Consider the following 22,737-nt stretch of genomic DNA (forward strand, 5'->3'; position numbering starts at 1 on the left):
GGACTCACAGTGTTGGGAGAGGGTTTCTGCCAGTAGTCAGTGTTTCCCATTCTCATTAGCTGTCAAGAGGCTGAACCAGGCTTCACACACAAAAAGAGAACTTGCTCAGGAATGATATCACCACTACCAAGTGAATTTGCAGAGCGCTGTAATGGTTTAGGAATGGTATTCCCCACTTTAGAGTTCCCACTGGAACACTCCAAACCACGTGTCATTCACTCCTCCCTCTCCCTCCCCTCCTTGCAGTGAGCTGGAGAGGACAATTGGAGCACAAAAAGTAAAGATCACAGGTTGAAATAAGAACAATTTACTGGAAACAACAGTGAATTAAGACAATGAACAGTAACAGCAACAATATTAAGGACAGAGTATACGAGAAAAAAAAAACTGAAACATTCACATGCAAGTGTTCCCCATGGAAACCCCCAACAATAACCCTAACCCTCCACCACCTACCTGACCAGGACACCACCTTTTCTGCCAGCCCTGTAAAATGATGTGAGGTGGTATAGAATAACCTATGGGTCCTAGCCATGCTCCCTTCTGGGTACTGCAAAAATGAACCCTGTCCTGGTTGGAACCAGGAGAGAGGCCTAATAATCCATAGAGTGTGAATACTGATAATCCAAACTAGAGTTTGCCCACTTTCGTTCTAGACAATGTTCTTGTGTATTCGCATTAAGACACTGTTGGTAATAAAAAGAAAAACACAGTAAAGTTTTTGGGGGTTATCTAATGAATTTTTTTTTTTCTAAATAGGTCTGGCAGCTATATCTTACAAATGAAAGCAAAAGAGAGTCAGATTATTCAGAGGAGTTAAATCGTATCATTCCTGTCCATTAATGATAAAATGCATGAATATAATTGAATAAAAGGTTATTTCTCCAAACCTGTTCATTAAAACATGGACCAGAGGAGGAAAAGGGCAAGAAAGGTTTTTTCTGCTACTGAATGAGATTAAATAACAGATGCTCCTGCCAACTTAAAGGCTGAATTCTCCTCTCTGTTGCTCACTGTACTAGTTCTTTTAACTGTGTTTTTTTAACATGACTATGATTTTTTTCACATGGATAAGAGAAATTCTGAACTCCAGAAGACTGAGAGATAAAATATCTGTTAAGAAGACCTGAGAGAGAAATGTCACTTTATATGGTTCTTAAATATTTTAAAACAGTACATTCTTCTCAAGCTATGAACAGATGGACAATTTATGGTGAGATGGGCAAGGACAGCATCAACTCAGTGAATGCCAGATGCTTTGCTGTAGCTGCCTGCATTAGGTGGTTTTCACTTCAGCACAACAGCATGAATATGAACAGTTATTACAGAGTACCTGACACATGGGATGAGTCTTCACTTGATCTTATTTTACCATAACTTACATGATTATAACCAAAATAAATGTAAGAACTTAGCAAAATTTCCATCACCTTCAGACAAATCATTTACTGTGTCAGGGCAAATACGCTTAAATTACTCCAGAGCTAATCAGAAATTTAAAAATTAGTCAGAAATTTGGTGAAATCATAATTAAATTCAGAACAAAACCAGTTATCTGGAAAATCACAGAAATCCTGTCTGCATGGTATCTAGAGAAGGAAACTATGTCTTAATGATAAGTGTTTTCAAGATACTGATAAAGCAATAAGCACAGCATTTATGGAATGGTTTAAATAGGCCTGGGAATTACTGCAGAAACTAAATAGTTGCTGCCCAAGACCTACAGTATTCAACATTCAATATTCATTAATTAACAGGAAAAGATAAAAATAGTAATATAATGAAATTTTCAGTTGACAAAATTAGTTAAAGATTCAGGATCAGAAGGGGCTGTGATACATTGAATTTAAATGACACAGTTCCTCTGTGTTATTTCTAAAGAGCCCTTGATTTAGATTTGTGATCTTCAATCTTATCATGATCATACTAATTAACCTCAAAGGGAATCTTGAATTTTTCCTATTTCTCTTTGATTTTGTTGCTTTTTCGTAGCCCACTCCAGTGCCACATTATCATGCAAGGATTTTGTACACAGCACCCTAGGCAAGATACATTTTTGATTTATTCAGTAGCTTTAAAATGTTGTATGCATTTTTCCTAATACATTTATATATGGAAGTAAGTTCTTCACAGACTTGTCTGCAGTACTACTTAGGTCCTTTCATGAATTCACACAGTTAGTTTAGAGATAAATGATTCTTTAATATTTTCCCTCCACTATACATTACATTGTGTTTGTTAACACTAAATTGTCTTTGTCATCATCTCTTTACCATCTTCCTTCCTACAAAACTCATACTATGGAATTTGGAGGTGGAATTGCTGGATGATCAGGTGTTGTAATTCCCCATGTTAGGCAGAGTCTTAGGAATGTGAATACAACTTCAAATGTACTTTTACTACTTATTTTATGCATTTTTTATGACTAAAAGTTGTAATAGTAAAAATGCACATATTTCTGTTGAACTGATGATGCTTCCTAACTTTTCTCCATACTTCCCTTGACCCTTCATGCCTTCCCATTTCAGCCTATCCACTTCCTTCATTGTTGATTTTGAAATATTCACTCTGTGACTATCTCCCAGTACTGATGTCTGAGAGGGAGGATGACCATAATTGAAGCTACATGAAAGAATACAGAAAGCTGAAATTTGCCCTCATCAATAGCAGAGCTTGGTGTCTGTGAGGAAACACTTCAGTTTTCCTCATCTGGCAAAGAAATTTATTCCTGTGTTGCATAATGTATACATGATTTGAGATATGTACACAAAAGGCTCATATATAGGCATTTGAATTTGTTTTACTGATATCAACTGTTATTAGTTTCAATTGTGAAAACACAGTATTTTTGTTTCTATTTCAGTTGCAGTGAAAAAGGAGGGGGAGAAGAAAGGTAAATCAATATTTTCCCTTAACTGACTTTCAGGCTGTGACTGCTGTGAGAAATGTTTCCTTCGTTCAGTGATACAGTTGCGATGACATACACCACCTCATGTGCCACCATCAGCAGACTTTATCCGCTCCTACTGTGATAACACAGTTGTCATTTCCAGTATTGCAACTCCTTGTTAAAACAAGCCAACACAGCCCGATATCAGACACTTCATCATTCTGACTGGGAGGAAAATGAGAGGCCTTTGTTATCATGTTAGGATTTGTCAAAGAGAACAAAACTTGCACTGCACCATGCATGCTGACCTGGCTGTTTGTTCTTTGCAGAAGCTGCTTTTCTCGGCCCATTTAATTTCCTCTTTTCAGATATGTATGAAGCTTGCGTGTAACCTTTGCTGAAGCTGTTCTTTGATATTTTAACAGATTAGTGGAAAAATTTGCCCTACATCAGAGCCTAAAACATTACTTTTTTATGCTTAAAGATAAATACAATGTATTTATCAGACTCTAAGTATCTATTTATAGTGTTGTCTTTAAGATTTGTTGAGTTTAAATTTCTTTTTGTTAATTTTCTGATTTTATTCAAACAGTAAAAATAATTCAATATTACCACTAAGGTGATATTTTTCTTTAGGCTATTCAACTTTTTTGATTATGTGGTTTATAAATCATATCTTGCTCACTAAACTGGGCAATGGGAACATTTCCAGAACATTTCCACAGATTTCATAGGATTATTTGAGATTTAGATTTGATTTAGAGAGAAAAAAAATTGTTCTTTATTACTGAAGTTTACTGATGTGAGATTTTTTGGGGAGGTGTGCAGTGGGGCATGGGTATCTTTTACTATTTCAAAAATATTTGGAAATTCTGTGATTCACATAAGTGAAGAATGGAGCCAACCTTTACTGTCTATAAATGAAGACATTTTCAATCCTGCTAATTTATTATTTTTTCTGTTATCCCTATACACAGCTGTTAACTGAACTGGAAAAAAAAATATAGTCTCAAATGTTTAATCAGCTCATGAGTGAAATCTTGGCTGTGTTGATGTTAGTGGCAAAAGTCCCATTCATCCACTGAAGCTGAAATTTCACCTCATGTCTTTAACAGAATAATAAAATTTATTTGGGTTATCAAAAATGACCATGCCTAATAGGTATCAAGCTGGATATTTTGTCCAAAGATTAATTTGCAACAACTGAGGCATGAAAGGTAGCACATGAAGCAGGGAGAATCAGAAAATTGGCAGCTACACTTAACACCATTGGTTTTCAGATCTCAAAATGCATGCTGTGTTCAAAAACATGGACTGTTATATCCTTAATGGAAAAAAAAGAGTGATGTAGTTGTTAAGGGTGCTGCTTCTGCCACCCTTGCTACAGATTATAGGCCCATTCATTTACAGAAAAACATCAAGAGAATTTGTTTTAAATACCTACTGCTTGCTCTTGGGTCATTTTTCACCAGTTAGGATTTTTTTTTTTCTCCTTAGCCATAATCTTTCCCAAAAAAACTGATTGAAAAATGAATTTTTAATGAACATTCTTTGAAGTTAGATCAATTTTTCCATTTCATTTTCAGATTTATATATTTTCTGCTTAAAGAAAAAATTCCTTTGATTTCCTAGTTGAAAGGATTCTACCAACATGTATATAGGATACATTCAAGCCCTTGGCTCAGGATAGGTTGTATCTCAACCTGGTGGTTACCACCAACTTACTTCACAGAAACATGGAGGAGGGACCTGAAAGTCAGCTTTGGTCATTTTTATGATATCATCACTATTTATTTTTGGACTAAACCACCTTCCTGTGGTTTTCTGAGATCATAACCAACATTGTCAGCAAGGAAGGTAGTGATTCTAGTGGGAAAAAAATGCTAGTCCAATGAAATTTTCTGGTTACCAAGGTAAACTGGTTCAGCGACGTCCCTCTCTTCATATCTTCCTCTGATATTCTCTTAGTTACTCCCTAAACTGAATAACTGGAGAGAATTAATAGGGTCTCTTCCAAAGAACAATCATGTCATGTTTTAGCCTTCTCATCTAGCTTCCTCCTCTCTGCAGGTCCAACATGGAAAATATTGCATGTTACTGGCTAACTCCTAATATGATCAGGTTTTATTTATTTCTGCTTATTCTGTTATCACAAGAAATTGCTCCAGGCTCCATGTTTATTCCTCTGACTGGCAATAAAAAAGGCTAGTGTTCACTGGTTTTGCTTAAGGAGACAGTATTTCTTGCACATCTGCAAAAATGATAGAAGTAGCCAGGCAGTGTCTCTAAATTGACTGGCTTGTTATCCAAAATATATTGTGGTAGTAGCATGCACAGTTCAAATAGCACTTTACCATTTTTCATGTGAATCACGCAGCACATAGATACTCTACTCTACATGGAGCTTTCTCCAATTATTCTGTCTTATTCAAATACACATCCCTCATCTAGAAAAAAAAGAATAATGAGCAATCCAGAGTGAAGGAGTTTGAAAGAGACAGAAAAGAACAACATTTGGATGGAGAAAGCTTACGTATTTCACTGATTTCTCCAAATACAAGTGGTATTAATAGGAACCTTAAGGCACAATTTATGCATGAAATTTAGGCATTCACTATTTCTATTTGAAAGGTTAGGTCTCTCAGACTTTGTGACCAAAGTCCTAGAAAATAGTCAACTTTAGCTTACAGCATCATGTTATGCCTTCTTTCAACGTGTGTGGGATAGAGGAGCTGTCAGAGAAATGTGTAAGTGTTGTCAGATCCAAAAGGGCAAGAGGTAACAAACCTTCGTATGAAGAAAGTACTTCCTAAATTTCCCAAGAGCAAATCTGGCTGCTAGTACACAAGAATTTTTAACTCTTGCTCATAATTCAAAGCACTGTAAGTGAGGATTTGATTGAATTAAAATAGACCAAAGTATTGGTGAAATAACATAAATCCCATGATCTTCAGAGCATCTCCAGAAAACAATAGACAGAGCTGTAACACTCAGTAGTATTTCAGCATTTTTTCAGGTTTAATTGCCTTTTTTTAAAGAAAGAAATATTAATAATTATTTTTGTTTATATAAATCAACATAGTATTTTTATATTTCAAAAATTTTTCATAATTACAGAGAGTTCCAAAAATCCTTTGTTTGGAATGGAGTTAGATTAGAGAAAATTTCAAGTTTTCCTAATTCTGTATAAAATGGAATTTCTCATTTCAGTTTGTAGTTTGCATACCCTATGTATTTCTGACTAAAGAGGACATGGACTGAGTTGGGAATGTCAAGCAAGCAACCTTCACAAGCTTAGTAATTTCTCTTTCCAGGTCAGGAATTCTTGTCTTGAATACTCCTTATATCTGTGGTTCTAGTGAAGCCAAACCAGATTCAATCATTGTATAATCTCTATGAGTTGCTTTTTCACATGAGTACATGTAAGAACACTCTCACTGTTTAAAGTGAATCATGAACCTGAGTTGCCAGGAAGTTGGTTTAATAGTTTTCAGAAACAAAAAACAAACAAACAAAAGAAACAAAAGAAACAAAACCCCACAAAAACAAACAAACAAAAACCAAAACCAAACCAAAACAAAACAAAAACACATTCATGTGGCAAGTTTCATCAAGTTTCATCAAAATAAATTGACAGGAGAGTGTACAGGATCCCATTTAGAGACCTTTTTGCAATAAACACAAACGGGTGTAAAAAAAGTACATATAATCTGAGTGCAGCTGATATCAAAGAAAAGGAGAAAATGGTCAAGATATGTACATTCAAGCTCCAAGCTATATATTTTTTTCAATCCAATAAAGTACAACTTCTTTCAAGTATTCCTGATAAATGTATCATATCCATGGCTTGGAAACTGCTGATCTGCATACAGAGTGCGATATAAACTGGCCAAGCACAGCAGCATCCCTTGTCAATATATACAAAAATCAAGATGTTTTCTGAACTGAAGTAAAAAAGGGCTATAGTGCATTTCAGAACTACTTAGCTTTGGAGCTGACCAGAAAAACTGGAAGTCAATAATCTCATTCATGAAGCAAATGGTAGCATAAGATTTTGGCTCAGCTGCAGATGCCACTGGTGCAACATGAATCACAGCTTCATTATGCAGTTTTTAATATGCATCAAAGGACAAGAAAGGGGATTACCTAATTCCATAACCTCTAAGTGTATTACACAGCCGCCTAATAGAATTTGTAGTCCTAATCAGAGGGAGAAAAAAACTATAAACAAACGAAAACAAAACTAAAACAAACCAAACCAATCAAATAAACAAAAAACCTACAACACTGTAAATACTTTTAAAACCATTTTCTTAAAATAGTGTCAAAAATTCTGTATTACATATGAGAAAATAATAAAAACAGCCACATGCTATTATCCTGTTTAAACTAGTAGTGCTATTTTGACTAGCTGAGGATAGGCATCTCTCTTATGAGGCAACAATCAATAAATTAGCCACAAGATGGAGCCCAAAGGATCTTCCAGATGGTAGTTAACATTACCTGCGTGCATCAGATCAAGAACTAAATAACGTTTTTACTGAATAATGATTTTATTTACCAAATAATGGTTTTACTGAAGAACACTTCATAGGAATCCTAAACTACAGACAATGTAAATTTACTCCTGACTGAAAATATTTTAAATTTAATAGATGACTATCTATACATCAGTGAACTTTGACTTTCCAGGCTGAAGTAACAAACGCCCAGCATTTTCAAGGAATATTGATGACCAGAGAATTTATATGAAATATTGAAAGGAATCTGAAAAGTCTACATCAGTTAGCTGAAATTCACTTGACCTCTGTTTACCTTGTCTCAACTATCTTGAGGGTTTAAATAATTTATGTCCATTTTACAAGGGTTATGTGAGACCTAATGATCTGTACAACATCTGTTAAGTGATGAACAGATCTTGAGGAACTAGATTCATGTACTTTCCATGTTGCAGATATTTCAGTTAGGATAAGATGGCCAGTAAAGACCCTCCAGATTGCCTGCTCAATATAAGTAGAAGCAGACAGAGGCATGAGTGTTGTAAAATCAAGACTTTTCCCAAATTCATAAATTTTAAGAACATTCTTAGATGCTCAGACTAATTTAATCATTAAGAAATATTAACTCATGCAAACATAGATGTCAAAAGTTAGTCATCTAGGTTGAAGCTATTCACAGTAGTCTCAGTTTAGAACTAATGGAGAGACATTAGCATCTGCAGAGAGTGTTTCATCTGATTTGTATATCTGTCAGAATGCAATTACTTGCCCCCTGGAGATACTTAAGTTTCTCACTTGACTATAACAGGGAACATAGTTTAAGTTTAGTAACAAGAAAAGAAAACAAACGTCAATGAACATCAGGATAGTTTGTTGTTAATTATTTTAACAACTTTCCCTCTCTTTTAAGAATATGACATTGAAAGAAAAGTGAGAAGGAGCAAGAAATTTGTAGATCTTAATAGCTGATTGAATATGCATTTTCATTTACTTATATGGAGGGATTAATGCAAATATTTAACCTAGAAATTTTAACATTAAGTTTCAAGCTCCGTGTTTATCTACCCAGCACCTTGTTTTCAGTGTACTTATAGTTAAGGCATGTAAAACTAATGATGCTAACTTGCATCCATTTTTTTAAAAGATGACCACAATTTTATTCTCAACAGAATTTAACCTAAGCCTTAACATTAACTACAACTTTGTTATTGATTCAAGGTAAAATTGAGATTGCACTCACTGGTTTTATGTCTTATGTAACAACAAACCTGTGAAACAATTCGTATTGATAGATCTGGCATAGTATTTCAATTGCAGTTATGATTACAACTTGTGTTAATCATTCTTACATACCTTAAAGTACAACGGTAATTTATTCAGCCCCTACTATCAAGAACTGGAGCTAGTTAAACTATTTATTTAATGATTATGGAACAGCTGAGATTTCTGAAGAAAGAGTGCTCTGAGTAATTGTTTGCCTGTGTTATGTTAGGTATAATACATGTATATTGGCATCATGTCAGCAACACTCACACCTGTCAATCAGCATAATATGCTTAAACACCTGGATAACCATATAACACATGGTTAATTGGCTAAACATTTCCCCATATGATCAAGTATTACTTTATTGTTCTGCACAAAGGTGTCTGACAATGAACACTCAGAGGTATTCTACTCAGATGCAATTCCAGAATGGAATGGTTCTTCTAGTGCTAACCTAAATTTCTTTGTTTATATATGCAGATATCTTTTTCAGAATGTGCTCTTACAGAGTTGTAATTAAAGAAAAAACAGTGAAGAGCAGCATTTCATGAGGAACAAAGATGGCTGAGGATGTTATACTTGTAGAAGTCAGTCAGCCCTCTGCTTTAATCACCATGTTAATTTGGGTAGCACACTAGGAAAAGTCCATCTTTGCAAAAGATAACTGGTTTTTATTGTTCACCATTCTTAATATCAACTAATCTTTGCTCCAAAATATTTTTTCTAGATTTTCATAGTCATCTTATTCTTGTCTAATTGACAATTATTTCACATTTACTCAATAACGTATGTAAATATATTTCCAGACATTATTATGCTTTTACAAATCCGGACATAGATAAGAAGGAGCCCAACAAAGAAATTCATATTCAAAGTATTTGCATAGAATTTGGACACACCACAGTCTGTCTGATTTCACTCAGTTACCCTTTGTGAGTCAATATATTATTTCTGTTGCAATAAAGCATGGCCCAAGCTTGCCTATATTTTGCCTCAGTTATATGCAAATGGAAAACTGATATCTCTAAAAGTGAAAGCTTATTAAACATACTCTTCCTCATCTGTATGTTCCCATCCCACAATTTCAGGGAAGAACACATGAAAACGTCAGAAGCTGAGGATGATATTGAGAGGAAGCTCTTCAGGTCTTTCACCACACGTGCCTAAAGATGAAATGCATTAATGCAGCAGATGCACCTCATCTTCATTTGACTGAAATTTTATTCTTTCCAGCTCCGTCGATAGAAGATTTTTCTTGCTGGGATTTTAAGACTTATAGTACTTTAAATACATAAGCTTTCAGTGCTACCATGCAAGATTGCTGTTTCAACAAGACTTACATTTCCCAGTGCATTTCTATTGTTTAAGTGACAAACTGGGAAACAGACAAAGATTGGGATCATTACTGATGATCCCTGAAGGCATGCATCTCAGATTGAAGTTGAAGCAATTCCTCTCATTAAAAAGCATTTAAAAATGTTGGAAATGTCTGTACTTCTTTGCTACTTTTACTATATTTCCACCATGCTAAAGTTTCTCCCCTCCTCTGTCTGAACTACTTTTTTATTTTCCTAGTTATATAAAGTACTCTTGACCTGCCAGTTAAAAATAAGTCTTAAAAAACAAGTTGCTCCAGACAACAACATCAAAATCCCCCAAAACCAAGTGTCAGCTCATTTTTCACTATGCAGCCCCAAGGTATAAAGCAAACCAAACAGCAAGGACACAAACATGCTAACTGTATGAAAGCAGATAGATATCTTGGGCCAGGCTGCTCTGGTACTGGAAATAACTCTGAGAAAGAACTGTGAGAGCAGCCTGACATATTTTTTTTGGTGGAAAGAGGCAATATGATCAGTCTGTTGCAAGTGAATACCCTACAGGCTCTAATACCAGTGATTAACTATTGATGATAAGAGCAAAGCATGGAATTTTAGGAGGATTTGTGTTAATCATTTACCCTATTATCATCCTTCAGCCACTGCCGAAACATTGGTCTGAGGAAGTCTGTGGAGCTGCACAGACTCAAATGAGCACTCCCTGACCATGAATAAGAGTGAGAACACAGCTGGAAGCTCAAGCTCTCTACTTCTCTTCAAACCTTCCAGAAAGCCTTAATCATTTAGTATTTCATTCAGGTCGTGTTAATGAGGGATAATACTTTCTTATTGTGTAGACAAATATTCTGGAAAATTCTAGGTCTAAAGTAAACCAGAAATTTAAAACGAATGATATAGGGAATTAAGGGATTCTGTAAGTACAAGGCTTACACGGCAGGCATGGACTGTAATTTAATCATTTATCAGCTTTCTTTATTTATGCTACCACCACAAACTTCCTGCTTTCTTTACTTTGACTCAGCCATAGGGTAACTACTGGCCATACAAAATCAAGGTAATTTTTTAATGTAGAACAGAGGTCAGGCTGAAAACAAGCCATTCTCTTTTTAGGAATCTTGCTGCAGCTAATCTGCTTTATGAGTCATTTTTTTAGGCATATGCTCATTAGACTGTTTTTTCTACAAAATCGGTCTGCCAGCTGCTCAGATAGCCAGCAGGACTTGAGTAGGACACAGGCAGATATGAGAGATCAGGTCTGCTGATCTAGAAAATTGAGGGATCATCTGACTTCTCCTTTGAATGACAAAGAGTACAGACAATAATTTCGAAAAGACAAGGAACTGCTCCTTAACAGAGTGATAAATGCTAATAATCTCTTCTTTTCTTCTGAACTTATTATCCTCTGAGTCATTTTGAACTAGCTCAATGTAAGAAATATATTTTATTCTCTTTGACTTCTTTTTAATACAATTCCTTCACAGTCTTAAAAGCCTTGCAGTTACTAGAACAAAACTGTTTTGTTCAACCTTAAATTAAAACCCTATTGGTGATTAGGCAGAGTGATGTGGCCTCTTAAGTTCTTGAAACTTAAATTTTGAAGGAGGAATGTCCATTAACTTGTCTAGAGGCCAAATTTTTGGTTTATCTGGAGTTCATTTTCCCTGAAATAGGAAATGTTTCCCTCAAATAGGAAAATCAAAGATTTATCCTTCATCATGATGTATAAATTGCAAGGTATACTTCTCAAATCATGAGAACTCTGTTAAAAGATTCCTGTTGATTTTGATCTCTCTTTTGGCCTGTAATGTTGTTAAAGATTAACTTTATGGGTGTGCTGCGGGTTCATCTAATGACCGGTCCAAAACCTGTTAAAGGCTGCTTTCTCTTTAATGAGAAATAAACCAAGCTCTTGATTTGTCTAATGGAAAGTAAGTTCCTTATTTATAATACACATGTAACTATTCAATTAGAAATTATTTTTCTCAGATACAGCATGCATTGTTATTCTGTCATTCTTCACTAAAACAAATAGTTCTGGCATTGCTTTCATTTCCTTTGTGACATATCTTTTCTTTCAGAGTCTGTACACTCACAAATGTATTTGCTGTCTCACTGGCAAATGACTGTTACCCAGATGGAAAACAGACATGTTATAGTCAAAAAGCACATTTTGCTTTTAGTCTTACCAATTTATGGTTCAATAAAGCACAGGATTTCTTTTCTGAACCCATATCAGAAGCTAATTTACAAAAATATGCCATATATAATTAATACCCCTGTGGCCTTCAGAATAGCAGACAAGAGTCAAAGAAAATTTTAAGTGAATGGGAAAAACAGCAAGATATCTACGAAGCATGATTTCCAAGTTTAATTTAGAATGGTAGAAAAGAAATTTCAAAAACATATTGCTGAGAGGAGAATCAGATAATTCCGCTGATCCAGTTCAGATCTTATGTAGCTTCAAGTATTTCATCAATAATCCAACTGTTCTCTTTAGATCCAAATCTGACCCTGTTTCTCGTCTAATATAGTTTAAGTGTTAAACAAATGAAGACAAAATACTTACTTAGCGCTGAATTTTCTAACATTGTGAACAATAAACACTTAGTTACCCAACAGGTAGTCCTGTTATTTAATGACATCAGAACAACTGAAGTGAGACCAAGAGGTCATTTAGCCCAACAGGCTCCCTCTACTGATGGCCAAACCATCAAATGCTGGCTTGCACTTTCACTGCAAGAAACTACATGAAGTGAGATTTCCAGAGCAGCAGAACATCAACACATCCTCTAGAAACTTTTAACTTTAGAAGACCTTCATTACTTCATCAAAATATCTGCTAGAAATATCTCCGAATGTTATGCCAGAAATAAGAAGTTTGGACTTTCAGGCAAAGTGCAGATAGCAGCAATCTCAGTGTTCTATCTCTGTCTTGATACTAACACTATACAAGTTTGTGTTATTAATGCCTCTACAGAAAATATGGACAAGAACAACAGAGACACATTCACAAACTCGAGGGATTAGACCTTAGCTGAGTTTCTATTCTTTTAAACATTCTCTGTGACTCATATTCACCAGCATAAAAGGGAAATAACTGCACTGGCTTCACTAGAAAGTTAAGGATTAATGGCTTTGTTTTGATTTTTAGGCAGATCTGAGATAAGGATGCTATTACAAAAGCTTGTTTGTAAAATTCATTAAGCAGTGTCAGTAAAGAGTCTTTAAAACAATACTGTTCAAATGCCGCCTAGGTCTGATCATATTTGTTGGTCACTGAAAGTGTCATGTGATACAATATTCTGTAATAGTTATGTAAGCCATTATATCATCCCCTGAAGTTCAGATTTTATTTAAATATTTGCCATAAATTTCCTTTTGCAAATTGAAATTCATGGTTAGGTGAGCATATGTCTTTAGACACAATAAAAAATTAATTTTCTCTATTATTTTCAGACATATTTCATGGAAACTCAATTGCAGCAGAATTTGCCTCAGCTTATGATGTTTACCTACATAAAGACAACAAATGTGGCTTTGTCATAGGACACTTGTTTTTCTGTTGTTTATTATTTCTGATTCTCCCATTAGGAGCAGACATATATGCTTAATTTGTATCTTTGGTCTCTATTACGCCCCAAAAATGCTCTGTTGTTTGTTTTTTTCCTTAACTTTGCTCTGCACATCATCTTCAGGTGCTGTCTTCTTAAATGCATAACAACAACTTGGATTAAATAGAGACTGGATATAACATGGGAGCAATTTTATACTGTGGAGAAAACAAGCAAAACACAAACCCACTTGCACAGCAGTTACTTTTTATCAGGAGTGGGAATTAGGGAGTTCAGGAGCTCAGTGAATCAAAGTCTGGGAGCTCACAGCAGCAGATTTTTTGCTTGTGTTGCTGGGGCTGCAAAGGCAGCTCATCCCCTGCACTGCTGCATCTGTCTGTGGGATTATGCTCTTTCACATGCAGTGGGCATGCAGGTGGTAGAGCCTTTTTTCTCTTAAAAACAACAGCTGCCTTGCAACAGTCAAGAAGAAAAATTCAGCTGGGGGGCTTGGTCTTGACATTTAGCTTTCTTCTTTAGAACCAATAATGGCACTGGGTATAGCTCCCTAAGCTCCCCCTTCACCTGAGAAATGTTTTCTTAGCATCCATGGAAAGTATTAACTTGGTTTTCAGTTTTATCTCATCTAGGTTTTTTTTTCTGGAAAAAACATGGAAAATGAAATGAAAGTTTAGGAGTTGCAGCACTGAAATCCTTTTGTTTACAAGTGCCCTATTTAAGTTAATTAACATGTTCAAATATATCTTTCTGCTTCTTGGAGTATCACTAAAATCAGGGATTCATGTTTAGACTGCCCTAGGTGCAGTTGCCTCACTCAAGCTAAAATTGTTTGTCTGGCTTTGTCTAGTATTGGATTTCATGGTCTGAACTTACACTGTCTCTGGCACTGAAACGAGCACCTAACAAGAGTTCCCCTAGGTTTGAAGTATGAACACCATTTAGTGAGCATGACTCAGCCCATGGAAGAGGTGCAGAGGCTTCCAGGGGTGTTTGTATCAAACTTTGACTAAATGAGGAATTTAGGGAGCCTGTGTTCCTTTAACTGTGTTCCTTAACTTAGGGTGCCTGTGTTCCCAGTTAGGTGTCTGGGGTGGAAAGCGCAAGACGATGTTGTGCATTTCAACATAGATTTCACTGAACTTCTATATGTCTAAAATTTTATTAATAAATGCATTAAATTCTGCATTACAATTACAAAAATATTAAAATATGCCTTCTTTGTTTACTTCTAGCTACCTCAGGGAAACCTCATGAACACAGTAAGTATCAAGGTGATAAAGAACATTGTTATGTTGTCAAAGTTTTAGCAGCTTGAGATGGTGTTCATCAGCACAAAGTCACGCAACATTCTGATTTATAAAACTTGTTTTCAATTACTTGCTCTGTAGTGCAGGACCAGTGGTGTTTCACAGGTCCGAGTTTGCAGGGAAACCATTTTCCAATTCAGGCCAAGATAAGACCTACCTGTGCATCTAAGGCAGCTTCATACTGGGAAAAAAATCAAGGGTCTGTGTAATTCTCTGGCTAGGCCTCTGGTCCAAGCTTTAGAGAGATTTATCTCTTGATCTGATGCAACCTCACCTGCTGCACAAAAACATCTGTGCTATAAATCAGAATTGCATTTATTTTTAACATTCCTCTGAAATTCCATAGCTTTCTTTTTTCTGTCTCATAATGTCGGGCTTTGGATATCACACTGCTTTTAAATAGCACAAAATTGCATGCAGATTATATTATAATACAATATAATATCCATTATTATTACTACTTCACGATACATCTATGGGATCCCTCTACTAGCTACTGTGAAGAAAAGTAACTCCATCCCAGTCAAATCCAGGGCACAGAAAAACATGGAAAACTAATTTTTAATTTAGTAGGATACTGAACACTTATTTGTCATTCTATATGAGACAACCCCACTTCTGTTGTAATAAAGTACTTCCATGATTTCTATATTATACATCAAGGAAAAATTTTCTGTATAGAAGATCAGCTATAGCAATCAACCTTAATAGTAGAACCATTTCAGAATTTTAGAAATATCCTCAGAAAATAATGTTGTGATTTCTTAAACACCATTAAAAAGTTTAAAAATATCTTTTCATTATTTTAATTTTTTAGGGAAAAAATTAATGATTAAATACTTTTTCTTGAGAAATATATCTATCAAAAAATTCTTCTCGAGTCTCATGTGAATGTGTAATGAAGTCATCTTTTAAAATTATAATGAGAATCTTTTATTTTTAAAATCTTCTAAAAATTAAAAAGCCTTCTAATTTAGGATTTCTGATTTGCAGAGCATGAACATGTCAAACATGAAAAAGCTATCTCTCAGCCTAAGCCAGGTAGGTCTGGTAATTTAGTTTCCAGTTACTCCCAGCTCCACTTAATAAGGATATGCATAATCTGAAAAACTTGGAGACTTCCTTGAGCTAGGCACAGATTTTTTTGCAGGGACTGGAAAACAAGTGCCAACACACCGCTGACTTTTGTTAGTAGAGTGCTGCTGCTTGAACTTCACATTGAAATGAAGCGCTCACGAACAAGTGATTGGATACACCATTTAAACCCTTACATTTTCAGTGATAAGCAGGCAGGCTTTTTCTTGCTACTTTCTTTTCCTGAATTTTTTTTTTGAAAGAAAGTAATTTCTCCTGTGCATTTAACATTTTTCTCATTCACTTCTATAATAAAATATTCTACCTTGTAAGTATTTCCATAGACCTCTTGAGATTTCCTGCAATCCTTGAGTAGCTGATTTAGTAAAGATGTATTGATTCTGAGTCAATAGGGGGACAATGTTTCTCAGTTCATCCTTCAAAGAGACATAGGCCAAGCTTTAGATTTAGCTTGTTGATCGTTTTTTGTGTATTAAAAGCTACCAGAATGCTTCAGCCAGCATGCGGTGTAGGTGGACTCAGCCAAGGCAGGAATGTCCTAGTGAGGAAGCCACACTTGGTGCCATAGTGGCAGCCAAAAACTGTGTTACCTGGACAGGTGTCATGACCTTTCCTGCTCAATGAAATTAGTCCTACTTCATAATCAGCCCAATCTCATCCATATAGCAGCAGAAAAAATAAATTTACTTGGTGAGACAGTCTCAAACATGAGAGCATCATGTCACAAACCAGTGTGTTGGACTGATTAGGAGCTTATTCTAGTATAGTACAGTATATTCTAGACTCAAACCCTAGGAATTTAAGTGCTTGAAGGAAAAAAAAACCCTTGCCAAATTTCCTTTAACATAAAAGACCTATTCTCAGGTGATTAATGGTTGCTTTGGAGAACAGTGGCTGTTTTGAGTTTCAGTTGATGACTGGAAGCATTAATCTGCAAGCACTGGTGGTGATAGTGCTTCTGCCCGCTGTGTGCCAATGAGTGCTCTTGAGTTAGCAACTTGAATTATAAAAGCTTTATTTTATACAAAGCAGTGGCCTCCTTTTTCACCTTGATTCAGAGCAGCTTCAAACTATTATTCCTATGCCACCTGTCATCAGACTTAGAAGTATCACATGGCTGAGGTACTAGAGAATTTGAAAAATATATTGACCCTGTAGGGAAATGTTTAAATTAAAGAGTGTTTTGTGTATGTCAGTGAAAGCAAGTAAAGAAAGAAAATTCATTCCTGAGGTAATTCTGCTGAAACTGCCAGCAATACACAAAGAAATGTTTACAGATTTATGTTTTTCCATTTACATTAGATATATCAGGAAAAAATAATATTAAAGGTTGTAGTGCTTCAAAACTGGAGCTCTGCAAAGGAAATAAATTCACTCCAATGAAAGATTTCAGAATTTTAAACTTTTGGGTTACTCAAAATCAAAAAACAAATCAGATTTTTATTTAGATATTCACAAAATTTATTTTGGACTTTTTGCATCTTCATGAGGTTATCAAAATAGTTTAATTTTTATTTTTTTTTAGACTCATGATATAGTAAACAAAATGTGCATGAGAAGTTAGAAATATTACATGTTCTTAGCAAAATAATATGCATTATCCTCATCATAATTTTTTCACTGCTTTTTTTCATACTGAATCTGGTGAAAAGAATGATTTTGTGAAGCTTCCTGACGTCTTGAAGTGTATTCCCCTATAGAAACTGTTCTGCTTAAGTCAGGATAATCTAATCCCTCAGTTTTCCTTTAGGCTGCAACCAATGGCTAGAAACTCAGAGAAAAAGCCATCCAGTCATCACCTGGAAATCTGCCAGGGAATGTGTCAGGGTGTTCTCCAACATAATCAATAGATCAATACTTGCTGTGTGGTTAGATTGCAGAATAGGTAGCTGAGTGAATACAAAAGAATTACTGTATTTATTCCCAGATGAATACAAATTCACAGGCCTGTCCAAGACACTCTGTTTTCAACAATAAATTGATTTTGAGAAGAAATACCTCCCCTAATTTTAAATGGATCAGATGTACCATCCAGTCAAAGACTTATTTCCTTACTTATTTTCTCACAGACTTATTATCTTAGATTTACAGAGCAAACATTGCTGTAAATTCTCTACAGAATTAGAAAAATACCTTATTTGGTGTTCAAAAGGGTTGGGGTAATATCCAAAGAAAAAAAAGCCTTTTGATTTTTGCAGGTCATTAATCCAATGCATGTTACAGGTCCTATGTTTAAAGTCAGCATGCTGGGTTTATTTCTGTATTGGTACCTCAAAAGCTTAATATCCTGATCTAAAGTAGTGAAGTGTACTGTTATATGGTAAAACTTTTCTAACAGCAGAAAAAAGACACTTTCTCTCAATGAGCTGCATCAAGCTGCTGGTTGTATAGTAAAGACATTTCTAGCTTCACAGACATCTCTAATATGGAGATGAGATTTTTTAATTCACTGCTTTCATAAGAAGCTGACAATAACAATAGCTGAGTAAGGGGGAGAATAAAGCCCTAAAATTTAAACAAGTTAAGAGAAATTAAATCCCCACCTACCAAATGACAACTGAAAAGCATAGCAATGCAGGGTTATATTTAATTTCCAAATAGGAGAAAAGATTGGTAACCATGGTGCTATATCCCTCCCTGTATTTGACCCCATCAGTACCGATTTCCGATTTCTTCCAGAAACAGAACCAAAAAAAAAAAAAAACAAACAAACAAACAAACAAACCCCCATTGCTTTATGTTTCATGACCATATTTGCATTGAAACTCTTAAGGACTCTTTGGCAATGCTACACCTTCGAGAGTCTCAGAGACCCAAGTTAAAAAGAAATCAGCACAGCAGAGAAGATAAATCTTTTCTCAACCTTCAGAAAGAAAAATTCTCTGAAAGTTACATGCTAAATTTAAAGGAAACATCATGTATATTGAGATCACTCAACAGTCTGCTCTTCTAATTACTAATTCTAATTACTGTACTACCCACGTCTTTAGTCAGAGGATTTAGCTGCCGAACTTGGACTTTTGGGTTCCAGAGAAATAGCACCTACAAAGGAATAGTCCTTGAGGTTGACTATTTGAGGGTACACAGGTATAGTGATGGGTTAAACAAGGCTCTGACAATCCATGAGTGGCTCTAGCCACCCATCTCTTTTCTAGTACCTCCCTCCATGACCTCATTTAAGAACAAGTTTGACTGCCAGTCTGGAAACACTGGTCACAGTCAGGGGTCAAACAGCTTTGTGCATGCAGATACATTACACATTAGGATTTCTAGACAAATAGTACTCAGACTAGTCAAATGACTTTGGAGGAAAATATACCTGCCCAACCTGACCTCCACCCAGCCATTGTCAGCTTCAATTTGATGTCTTGCAGAAGTCTTAGGGAAAAGGAAGGGGTCAGAGGCATGTGGCTGCAAACTACTTTCATCAAGAGGAAGGGGAAATATGGTCTGAATGTTTCTTAAGCATATTTAAGAATAATTTGGTGATGTATGTTAATGTTAAAAAGTGGCAGTTAGGAGAGAGCCTTGAATTCAGTTATGGAAAAAGAGATAAAATGGAGTAGAGTTATAAAAAGGATCTGGTAGGGTGAAGTTTAAATCAAACAAACTGAGCAGACTACAAATCAGAAAATAAACATCCAAATTTCCACCTGATGTGAGCATTGGGTAGGTAAGACAAACTCCACCTAATTAGAAAGGGTAGTCCCACCTATGCCTCTGCTTGAAGTTTTATCCACCATCTTACTTGGAGAAGAGGCAGCTCAAGTCTGGTGGCTGATATTGGCGTGGGTCCACATCATCTGAGAATTGTGCTGAGTAAAGCTACATGAGCTGAAGGGCATGTGAACTTGGCAGCTTTTCCCGTGAGATTAGCAGAAGTTCAGGGCTGCTCTGAGGTTTTGTGACAGATATCCAGCTGGATCTAAGCAATCTTATCCAGTAGCAGGTGGTATGAACTGTCATTCAGACTGTCCCACATGTCCCTCTGTGAGTTAGCTTGTGCTTGGGAGTCTCCATACCTCCTTCATCTTCAGAGAGTAGATGCATGTGGATAGCTCCATTCATGTTTGTCATTAGGTAGCATCTAAGCAGAAGTTCTTAGTGTTGTATAATACCAAATTGTTGAACTTAGACACTTAGGAAGATAATGTTCTCAAAGCTATAATAGATGCATTAATAGAATAGTTTCCACCTGAGTGCCTGCCTGAAAGAACTAAAAGGTATGTGGCTGTTTTCTGGCAGCTGAGTCATTAGGGCCAATAATTTAATTTTTCCATGGAGTATGATCTCACCATGCAGTCAGAACTCATAATGCATGCATGCTGTTTTATAGTGCTACAATGGGATAGTGATGCTAAAAACATGCATTTATTTTGTCATTGTGAACCATATGCACAATATTACCTATAGAAATATTTTTCCAATTGTATTCACCTATGCTAACACACTGTGATTTTAATGCTACTTTCACAATACAGAGGAGAAAATTAAACAACAGAAGGCAACTCCCACTGTGAAATCAGGTAAGAATAAGTCCTTCTCTCCTGATTTATGGAGGGGGGTGAGGAGTGTTAAACGCTATTCAGCACTCATCTAATGTAGTATATTTTCATTGCAATCATTTTTTACAGTATTTTGAAATATTTCTTAGAGCAAAACTAGCAAAGTGGCAGTTGCAGATACCATTTTAGGAAAAGTCTTTCCAATGATGAAGACAAGTCAAGGCCTCTCAGCCCCTGAGCTGCTTGTTCCAGCCTCTTTGCCAGAGCTGGGCTAATGAACTGGGGTACAGCTGTAAATCAGACGTCTGAAATGATCTCAAATATGAAGATGAATCTTCAGTTGGATTAGGAACTTGGATCAGTCTTAAACTGGCTATTTCATGAGGAAAATGATTTTGGAAGTAAAGTCTAAATCTTTGAGGCTTTTCTACGATTTAGACCTTGTAAGTTCTGTAATGTAATGCTGGCAGAAAAAGAAAAATCAAGTAATATTGACTGCTATAGCAGCTGTGAAGAGTCAGCCGAGGAATTAGAGCATTCTCATCATCATTAGCAGTCAACACAAAGCTGTTTTGAAGGATTTTTCATAACCTCTTGATTTCTACTGGGGGTAGCCTTGATCCAAACGTAAAATGAAAGATTGCCAAATCTTGGACGATGACGTCAACAATGGATTTTCATTTGATATGGTGATAATTTCTGTTCTTGTTTTGTATATGTCTTTTCTTCTTTGCAGTAGCAGAATAGATATTGTACAGAGCCATAATAATGGCTCTATCTCTAATGGTGTACATTCATAAAATTTGTGGGCTCATATTCCTATCTATAAAACCTCTTATGATAGTCTATCATTTTACTATGAAATTATGTTTTAAAGCACTCTGATTGTCCAATAAAAGTACTGGTTTGATAGCTTGTATATGATTATAAACTGCTGTAGATTTTTCAAAACCACATAAATTATGTTTCTTTTAATACTAACTGGAGAAATTACTGACAAATACTTCAGTATATTTCTAACCTGAATAGTTAATGAGTTAGGGATTACTAATAGGTAAACAAGTTTCAAGAAGGAAGAAATTACATTTTTGAATTTACAGGATTTTCATATCTTAATTCCCAATTTTGTTTTTATGGTCATCTAACTTTCTCTCTTAGATTGTGACCAAAAATTAAAAAGTTCAAGTGTTTGGAAACAAAACTGAGAGAAATATCATGACTTTGCTTTTTGGAAGATGTGTTCAAGTCATGTGATTACCGTGTCTTTTTCCTATTTGTTGGAACCAAACTGAAATTGCAACATTTCAGTTTGACCAACTTAACATAAGTTAGTACAGAAATAATTGTAAGTTTTTAGATCAATACCTGTTGAGCTTGAAACAGGCAACTTAAAACAGTAGGAAAGTCATCCCATCTTTCTTTAATAAATATTTTATAATTACATGAGTTAGTTAACCTCTGGAGATGGTTAGTACTCCTCTGACTAACTATGTAGACTTGATGTGCTCTTGATCTTGCAAATCTGATGAATCTTAAGTAAAATTTCCAGTCATCTGTTGACTAATCTGAAACTACTTCTGATTTATGCCATGACACAGGGAGAAACAATCCTGGAATGCATAAATATGTTACAGTGCTAAGTGACAGGATAATGCATTATCAGCAGGAGGTGATAACTAGTGGGAGCTGCAAAAATCTAAACATGTTAGCCTACCTTAACTTTATCAGTTTAATACTGTGCATCTTTACACAAGTAGGGGAAGCTAAGAACAAGTAAGAACTCAGTACCATAAAATATTTGAATGTTAAAAAGAAAGGTAAAAAAAAAGAGTATTTTCTCTACTCTTTGTATCTATCTAAATACTACAATTTAACTTTTTTTGTCTTCTGTAGTCCAGGCAAAGCCAGCAGGTATGTTATTCCTACCTTGATCAGAAAAATTCCTGTAAAATAGCTAGATATGTGTGTCTTTTTTTTTTATTATTATTATTTTTCATAAAGAAACCCTCCCTTGGCAATTTCTACTTTTGCTAAAATTATAATGCCTTTATCACCATGCCTTCCATTTTTTTCATTTAAAATACTGTCTTGTCATTGCTATTTAAAAGTCAATTTGACATAAGCAATTGCTTCAGTACAGGAGTCAACTTGTTCTAATCACAATTCTCTAGAATAAAAATTAATACAGGATTTACAAGTTTTTAAAAAATTGCTACTAACAAATATTTGCATTGAATAAATGCACCTGCTCATTTAAAAAAAA

General features: G+C 35.3%; 1 protein-coding gene across 1 annotated transcript in view; it reads left to right on the forward strand.

Moving 5' to 3' along the window:
* TRDN (triadin) overlaps nucleotides 1-22,737 on the forward strand; it is a gene marked incomplete at its 5' end in the record, with an annotated part of 185,947 nt that overhangs the window by 140,405 nt on the left and 22,805 nt on the right. The window contains 5 exons of the mRNA XM_050315704.1: nucleotides 2,864-2,893; nucleotides 14,800-14,826; nucleotides 15,868-15,915; nucleotides 20,451-20,495; nucleotides 22,368-22,385. Coding sequence (XP_050171661.1) covers nucleotides 2,864-2,893; nucleotides 14,800-14,826; nucleotides 15,868-15,915; nucleotides 20,451-20,495; nucleotides 22,368-22,385 — 168 coding nt within the window. The remainder of the gene's footprint in view (nucleotides 1-2,863; nucleotides 2,894-14,799; nucleotides 14,827-15,867; nucleotides 15,916-20,450; nucleotides 20,496-22,367; nucleotides 22,386-22,737) is intronic.

Source organism: Myiozetetes cayanensis, unplaced genomic scaffold (assembly GCF_022539395.1).
Source record: "Myiozetetes cayanensis isolate MyiCay16 unplaced genomic scaffold, myiCay2020 scf2-11, whole genome shotgun sequence".
NCBI classification, from domain to species: domain Eukaryota; kingdom Metazoa; phylum Chordata; class Aves; order Passeriformes; family Tyrannidae; genus Myiozetetes; species Myiozetetes cayanensis.